This window comes from Scyliorhinus torazame, chromosome 7 (genome assembly GCF_047496885.1).
Source record: "Scyliorhinus torazame isolate Kashiwa2021f chromosome 7, sScyTor2.1, whole genome shotgun sequence".
Lineage (NCBI taxonomy): Eukaryota > Metazoa > Chordata > Chondrichthyes > Carcharhiniformes > Scyliorhinidae > Scyliorhinus > Scyliorhinus torazame.
The window spans coordinates 77,998,206-78,007,146 of record NC_092713.1 but is presented as its reverse complement, the minus strand read 5'-3'; the positions used below and the strand labels follow the sequence as shown (position 1 = coordinate 78,007,146).

The 8,941-nt window shown below is 40.6% G+C and overlaps 1 protein-coding gene across 1 annotated transcript in view; it reads right to left on the bottom strand.

The window, feature by feature from the left end:
• Positions 1 to 2,293: 2,293 nt before the first annotated feature.
• The window catches only part of LOC140426328 (metalloprotease TIKI2-like), a 575,072-nt gene continuing 568,424 nt past the window's right edge, over positions 2,294 to 8,941 (bottom strand). Inside the window, exon 7 of the mRNA XM_072510935.1 lies at positions 2,294 to 7,577. Coding sequence (XP_072367036.1) covers positions 7,388 to 7,577 — 190 coding nt within the window. The 3' untranslated portion in view covers positions 2,294 to 7,387. The remainder of the gene's footprint in view (positions 7,578 to 8,941) is intronic.

The following is an 8,941-nucleotide window of genomic DNA, read 5'->3' as shown; positions in this document are numbered from 1 at the left end:
AGAGAAAGAGGGTAAAGATAAGCAGGACACTTTCAAATTGGCAGGCTGTGATCCATGCCCAAGGATCAGTGCTGAGGCCCGTGCTATTTACAATCTATATAAGTGACATAGACAAAGAGACTGAGAGCGCGATCTACTGGCTGTTCACGCCGGCGGGACGTTCTGGCCCCACGCCGGCACACGGGTTTCCTGGTGACAAGGGGTCTGGTCACCAGGAATTCCCATTGGCAATGGCTGGTTTGGCAAATCCCGCTGGCGGGTCGCCTCCAACTCCGAAAAACATGCTGGACGGTCAATCCCGCCACGAGAGTAATGCATCCGAGTTTGATGAGGCTAAAATGTAAGCTATTGAGGAAGACTCAAAGAGACTACAGAAGTACAGACAGGTTAAGTGAATGGGAAACAAGGTGGCAGATGGAGTGTAATGTGGGGGAGAGTGAAGGTATTCACTTTGGAAGTAAGAATAGAAAGTACACGTTTTTTTCTAAGGCATAGAACTTTTAAATATTAACGTTTGGAGAACCTGGATGTACTCGTAGAAGGAACACAAAGAGTTAGCATTCAAAGTGGATGGGTAGTGGGAATAAGTGTTAAATACTGTCTTTTTAGGCTTTGCCACTCCATCCCTAAGGGAAGGTCCTCAAAATCAGTGCCATGGTGTGTCCTTTCCATATTTCTCAATATAGTTAATCGGCAGGTTCATTTGACTGCTGTTTTGTTTGGTTCAGATTACCTCCTTCAAATTGAAAGGAAGTAACAAATTCTTTACTGTGAAAGCTAATGAAAGCACTGACATCGAACTCTGATCAGCAGCTAGGAAAGGTGCTAGGATGAGGGTGGATTTGAGTTGGAAAATGCACCATTAATATAGTTAGTGGTTATAGAACGAAGAATAATCATTGAATTACTAATGGGAGCAGATGTTATTTGTGTGATATGTGCAACAAAATTATAATTCCTTTTATAAAGAACATCTTTACGATTGTTACCCATTGCATACCTAGCAAAACTTCCCCCAGGGTATTTAAACTTCTTACTCATTCTCATTTATAGCAGTTATGAGTAATCAAGAAACCAAAAGTTTTTCAGCTGTGAATTATTTAAGGTGTTTTAAACACAAGTCTAAAATGGGTTTCATAGAATGCAGAAGGAGGCCATTCGCCCCATCGAATCTGTACCGGCTCTTGGAAAGAGCACTCTACTTAAGCCCACGCCTACACCTTATCCCCGTAAACCCAGTAACCAGACCTAACTTTTTGGACACTAAGGGGCTAAGATTTAGCATAACCAATCCACCTAACATGCACACCCTTAAACTTCTTTGAGTTTGAAGTGCTCTTGTGATGTCGATGATATTTGACAGTTTTTGTTGAAATTAAAGATTACTGTTGCGAGGTCTCTGGTCGCAACACATTAAAAAGTGCAGGACTTGGCAGTTCAACAAGTTATCCTACTGTCTTCTCACCACTGGGGCCTGGTTGTAAATCCAATCCAAACTTAATAATAATAGCTTATTATTACAAGTAGGCTTCAATGAAGTTACTGTGAAAAACCCCTAGTCGCCACATTCCGGCGCCTGTTCGGGGAGGCCGGTACGGGAATTGAACCTGAGCTGCTGGCCTTGTTCTGCATTACCAGCCAGATGTTTAGTCCACTGTGCTAAACCAGCCTCTAAGAATGGAATGAACATCTAGTTTGTCCCTCTTTAACTCTGCTGGTTTTAAGGCCCTATATGAAGTGAGTTTAAATAGTCTGAGCCCAGATCCAAATAAACAGACGCCCACAGCATACGATCTGTCCATATCTTGGCACTAAAAGGAAGAATTTCATTCAGAAAACCACAAAGCTGGCAAGTGGGACAAATGGAACAACTTTGATTTTCACTCAGCCATTTTGTTGGGGCAGAACAGGAAGTTTTGCTCTACCTTCGGCCTGTACTGAACTTACCCCTGCAACTCGCAATGCTGAGTGCTAAGGGCACTGGATATCCAACTATGAAAAGTGTTAGGCATTCATTTTTTCAATATGAATAACAAAATCTCACTGGATTTATTTTCAAGGTGATGATATTTTAAGTAACATAATATTGGTGTATAGTAGAACTATCAATATTTGTAATTTAATGAACTTTTATGAAAATCAATGCAGCATTTAACATTGAGAAAGACACAACCAAGCTTTGTGCTTGCTGTAATCACTGCCCTGTGTCCCAAGGTGGCAGCATGAGCTTCATTTTCAGGCCTTTTAATTGCAGTTATCCCAAATAACCTGAGATTTCACCAAGAGACAGCCATTAAATTATAATGATTTATTGACTCTTTATATTATCTTTTTTTTCCAAAATTTCACAATTTTGTGACAAGCAGTCACACGAAAATTGTAAACAAAATAATTCTATTTCAGGTTTGGTATGCTCCTACATTCATTCGATTAATACAAACTATGGCCTTATTTACATGAAACGTGTTAATCTCACATCATTTAATCACTCCATTTGAAATGAATCACTCTCCCTAAATGGCAGATTTCTTCTTTCCTGAATTAAACCAATAATGCCATTTGTGTGCTTAATGCTGGGGAAGAAAAGGCATAGATGTCAAAAATCGTCACAGAACTGGGGACTTTGTGAAAACAAAAAATCCTGTGGTTCCCTGCACGTAAAGTTGTGTGCTGCTTTCAGGCATCATTTTCAAATCTAATTCTTGAGTGTCTGTCTGCATATTGTAAGCTAAATTTCTGTTGAATAATTGAATAATTATCCAGTTGTTGAATTCAAGCAAGACTGGTGAACTTTGGTTAAACAGATCGGGGAGAAACACGGAACCAACCCAACATTGTCTAACACCTCCATATAAGTAGGGCCATGGGTAGATAGCTAAAATGAAAAAAAATATACTGAAATGAGATTCTGTACTGGTTTTCTACAAGAATATAAAATGTTTAAATCAGTAATAATAATTATTAATAAACATATTGATTCAAATTTACAAGATCCTGTCTTTAACGCCTCACCATGGAGTCAATTCATTTCTTTTCACCATCTTATTTTCTTTTATGCAAGAATTTGACTTGGTTGCTGCAATTACTCTAATACATATTCTGATTTATTACAATACAGCATTACATTACACTAAAAAAATAATATTTCTGAAAAAATAACATTAATAGAATCTTTTACAGCAGTGTGCTGAGAAAGGTGTCAAGATATGTTACAAAAATGTCAAAACAGATGACAAAAATTAAATATTTTGCTTCTGTAATAACTTAACGTGTATCAATTAATTCACAACCAATTTTCTGTCTGGTGTGCACGCAGATCAATTCTTTTCCACAATATCAGTTTATGGTTCTTGGTAATATTTTCAAAAAGAATTGTCAAAAGGAAATGATTGGAAAAAGTGCAGGGACTCATCTCCACAGAAGTCACCAGAACAAAGGCAATCGGTGCTCCGGAGCACCGGTCCACACGCATGACAGAAGCTGTACTGGAGCAACCTGAAGTGTATAAAACTCCCAACCCCTTCAGCAATAAGCCTCCTATCCTCTTGACCATCTTTGACATTAAGTTCAAATTTGGTGGTAAATATCAGCAATAGGGGAATTTGAAGTTCTGTGAGAGCACCGTGGTAATAACAGGGATGGCTCAACATCCATTAATGACACAGAATATCAAACCACTGGCGATCACTATCTGTCTTTTTTTATGACAGAAAAAGGCAAAACTGGCGTGCAACCGTCTTTTTCTGAACCAAATCTTGCACTCTTTCCAGAAACTCCCAGTTGTTGCTGGGGCAGCGATACAGAGGTGGAAGCAACCTTCTGGTATTTTAACTAAGTTGAGCTTTCTTCATTTTGTGAACGAGTATCAGCAGGCTATCAGAGAGGAATCACAGTTGAGCAAATTCCTGTCTCTTCCACCATCCATCTGATGTGAAAAAAGGGACCAAGAGAATGATTTGTTTAACTTTTATGGGGATAATAACAACATAAACTGAAACCTGGAACAAGTGTCTGGGCTGAGTGTAGAAAATCCATATGGGTGGGTTAGTGGAGCTACCATTATTACACTGAATGTGGAGGTTCCAGCTGTCTCGTCATCAAAGTTACAGATTACAATCCTTGATAAGAGGACATTGCTGCCAGGGATCTGCGGGTCTAGTGGCTGGCACAGACCAAGGAGAAAGCACCTTAAAAAATAGAGGGGTAATCTCACTCAAGAAACAAAAATACAAAATAGCACGGTGGAAGACACTGAATGGTGAGGGATGCAATGAGCACAACATGAGGGGGTAGAAAGGAAAATTAAATATGGGTAGAATGGATGAAATGTATAAGCATGATACGAATGCACCAAGCAACACTCACATATACCAGTGCCAAGAAGTCAGGCGATGTACGCTACAGAACAAAACTCAGGTTGTCGATTATTTCAGTCTTATCTTCAGTATTATCTGAGTACAGCCAGGGCAGAATCTCGACTGAGAAATCTCTAACACTGATCGACTAATCCCGTATCACAGACTCTAACCAACTGCCTTTTTAAAATTGTTGTCCGTTAGCGATTCTACAGCTGCAGTGGCAGCATTCAGTCACTAACCCTTGTTCCAAATTTCATTCAGTTGGGAATTGATCTTTTGAGAAAGTGCCCATTTCAGCTCCATCTGATGTTATTCTGCTCATCCCATTAACTTGCCCCGGGCCAGGGCAGGAAATCTGCCATCACTTCAAATGAATGATGCACCATTATTTCGCACAAAATATTTTCATTAACTAACATGGCAATGAAATAGAACATCAACAGAAAAATAAAAAATATCAACTCCAGATCAATTTGAGGGCTCAGCTGATTCTGCAAAAAAAAAAGGTCTCCTTTAAACACTTTCTGTGAATACATTAAGTAATGATGGACTGCAGCATTAGTTCTGGACTTGTACAGATGTACTTGTCAACTTTCTGGAAGAGAATTGGTATAAAGAAAGGGAAGAACCTCTGAACTCTGGAGATGTTATGAAACTATCCTGATTAGTGGATTTTGCTGCTGGTTCAGTATATGCCAAGAGTCTGAAAAGGATGTGCTTTGCACAGTGATAAAAATGAGTGATGCAAATGGTACCATAAACTGTAAAAGAAAATCTTCAGATTGGATAAGGTCTAAAATTCGTGGGAATGGTTCCACCACCGTAAATGTCAAAGAAGCTTTTGTAGAGAAGAGTTCCAGATTACTGTGGATACTGAGAACCCTTTATACGCTTGCAGAATTTATGCCACTCTCAACCTTTCACAAAGGCCAATTCTCTACCTGGATTAAAGTCATCAATTCTTGAGGGAGAAGACTGATTACCTCAGGAGGAGCCAGAATAGTTTCTTATAGAGCTGAAAGGTTCAGGAAATTATTTTTCCCCTTTCAACACAGAGGGTTGAAGGCAAAATAGATGTGGGCTGCTCTGCCATACAAGGGCAGATTGGGCTTGACTGGGCCGTGTATGATAATGTGCCCACACAGAGGGAACTGGCCTACCCACACCAGGCAAATTATCCTGTCCCTGGGAAGCATTTCAGGTCTGGGTCTAGGCCCGGTGGTGGATCGAAGTACAACGCTTGTGCTGGTGGAGTTAGCCCTCAGGTATCACAGGGCCCATCATTTTAAAAATCAGATTTTCTTTTGTCTCTGCTTCTCCTGCAGATGTTGAATGGTGTTTGAGGTACATATCTACAGGAGCCGGATGGTACTTCCCTCAAAAGACTACTTTTCATCTGAGAGTCCAAACAATAATAAACTGCTTCAGCACCAAAGAGAACATAAGACACTCTCGAACAGCCTCGGCTCATTTTTGCCTCTCCTTAAGTCACAGATATTGAAATCATTTTTATAATCTGTCTTGCAGCCTCAGCTGAGATCAGCTCAGACATCAAACCTGGGGTCTTGCTGTTCTGCACAGCTTAGCACCACAATAGGTGATTGCATTTACACACACAAATGCTGGAGTTGTTCGGGGATTGTGGGAATTTGAGCTTTGTTTAGTGGTAGCTAGCATTCATGACAGCTAGCAATCAAACATCCCATCAGAGACTTGAGCTGATGCTTCAACTCAATACTGAGAAAGTGCACAGCATTGAGGAAGTGTGGTATTGTTAGATATGCCTTTGTTTAGATGCAATGTTAAACAAAGGCACATCTGCCTATTCCTATGGGCATGGAAGGTAATATTTAAAAAAGCAAGGGGCTTCTTACGTGTTCTGGATAGCACTGATCATTCAAAGAATACCACCAAAACGGATTAACTCATTGTTTATCTTAATGTTTTTGTGAGCCCCGGCTGTGTGCAGTTTGGCTGCCGCAATTCCCTAGGTAACAACTGTGATTACACTTCAAATGTAATTCATTGACTGTGAAGTGCAGTCAAACATTCCGAGGACATCAAAGGTGCCATATGAAACACAAGTTCTTAACTATCTTAAATTCACCAAAATGAATCCAAACTTGCTTCCATGTGTAATCTTGGTTCAATTCAGTAAATGTAATCTTTTTTTAAACAAACTATGCTTTTGTATCTACGTAACCCACATGTTATGTGGATGGTTGCACATTGATTTAATGTCTTCGAGAGGCTGTCTGAGGGAAGATCCTGAGTAATTTCAGCTTGGTGATGTATCTGATGATCCAGTGGAGTTCAGTAAGAGTACAGATCTCCAATCAGATGTGGGATCTTCTTTCTTTCAGATGTGCATTTACTAACTGAGCATCTACAGGAAGGCATCCCATTCTCCTTTATGAATCACTACTTTCAAAAGGGTGCGCAGAACCAAACACCATTCAATTATCTTCAGAGCCACTGGATATACTGAACATTAGCTGAATCGCTGAAGGCATTAAAGTAGGACATGGGAAGAATCACCTGTGAATATATTTCTCAACAAATATATACACCCAATTACCAATGTGCGGTAGAAAATCAAAACTTGCTTGGACAGACTAAAGCATAACTTTTAGAGCATTGGACTTTACATGTGTTGTGAAGGCGCATACGTAACAAATATCTCACTTCGATGGGGGAATAAATATACATTATTCATATGAACATATAGACTTTCAGAAGTAAATTTACAATGTCCCATAACATCATGGGAAAATATCCTTCTACAAAAAGAAGATGCTGTCACTATATGGCTGTTTGAGCCTCTGAATCTCATTTTAGTTTATCCTGCGTCGTCACAACGAACATGCTGGATCTGATGCAACAAAGTCTTGTTGGTCCTACCAAGCTGAGGGCACAGGCACTTCCTTTATGTAACTGGAAAAAATCTCCAATACCAGAAATTCACTGAAGAGTGTTCTTGTCTTAAATTAAAAGAAATGGGTAGGTTTTATGTTGGGTGTGCAAGGGGGTCAGGAAGGCCACAGCAGACTCCAGAATAAACAGACTACCCCACAGAGGAGCACAGTTGCTGATGGGGATGCGGCCATGGCAGCTGAGTTGAGAGTAGGATTCTGCTCCTTCTGATGTGAAGGTTCATGCGCAGGTTCCACTGTGATGTAGCCATTGATAATTCTGATATTGGATGGCATGACTGTTGTGCTGAAGAAAAAATAAAATGGAAATATCAGATACCCAGTAAGTAAGTATCACAGGAACAATGAAACCTTAGAACAGCTTTAAGTTTCCTATAAAATGGTGAAAGTTGATGACAAAATTAGTCCAACAGCCATTAAATATGAAAAAACGAATTCTCACAAATTAAAGTATACTTCACGTAAATTGGTTGTCGTGGAGAGAAAGCAAACACTTTCCTAACCTCCTGCTGTGTAGGGCTGCTCGGCAAGAGGATGGGTGTCATAATTTCCATAGGAAGTGAAGAACTGAGGCAGCAACCACCCACTCTTTGCTCTGGCACTTCTCCCAATAGCTCAATTGGGTTGACTCCCATTAACAAAGACTCAGGAGCATGCTGTCCATTCAATTTTTTGGTCAAGGACAATGTGCGATGCAGGGGACACAGGATCAAATTAGGGGCGAAAAATGCCTCACCTGGTTACAGAAGGCTGTAAGGTTGATTGAAATGATGGGACTAGCAAGAGCAGGTGACAAGGCACGGTGATGGATGCCATCACTGCTCAGTCAGGTTTTTGTCAAGGCCATAAGTGGAAGGTAGACAGGGGCAGGGTGCGTAGTCCGTACACATGCGCGCTCACACACACACGCATGCACACACAAGCATGCACGCACACACATAGACTGGCGGCCTGGTTGATGTATCTGTTACTTAATTAATATTGAAAAAGATGACGAGAGAAGCACTCTCGCAGTCACTGATCGCACCAATTGCAAGCTGCTGCTCCTCTCAAGCTGGAAAGCCTTTGATTGGCCCTCCAGCTTGGAGAGCCTGCCCACTACCCATATTTGGACAGAAAACCTGTTTCCAGTCAATTAAGAGGGGGGGGGGGGGGGGCTGGCGGTGAGTGACCCTGTCAAAATCCCACTGAGCGACTCTTACTCCTTCCCACAACCAAAGGCTGGTTCGGGTTTGGGAACCTAAAACTGTTCCCACTTCTGTTTCCCTGGAGGGAAAATTAATCCCGGTGCTTTTAACCCCTAGATGAAACCCCATTAACTGAAATAGTTCAGCTCTTTGACAGTTTCACTGAAAATTACCAGATGTATAAAAGATTGAAAATGGCAGCGCCTTCTATACTGACAATAAAATATGGGGCAGAGATTGCTTGTGGGACGCAATCTGAAAGTGACACCCATAATTATGCTTATTTGTGGACCCATTTTGCTGATTTCTACTTACACCCAAGCGTATTTCCAATCTGTATAAAACATGTATAAAATAGTGTACAGACAAGCAAAAGTCAGCACAAACAACTGCGGCCTGAGCAAAAGCTAAACTCGAATTATATATAAAGAATGAAAATTAAACATCTAATTAACATTCATGC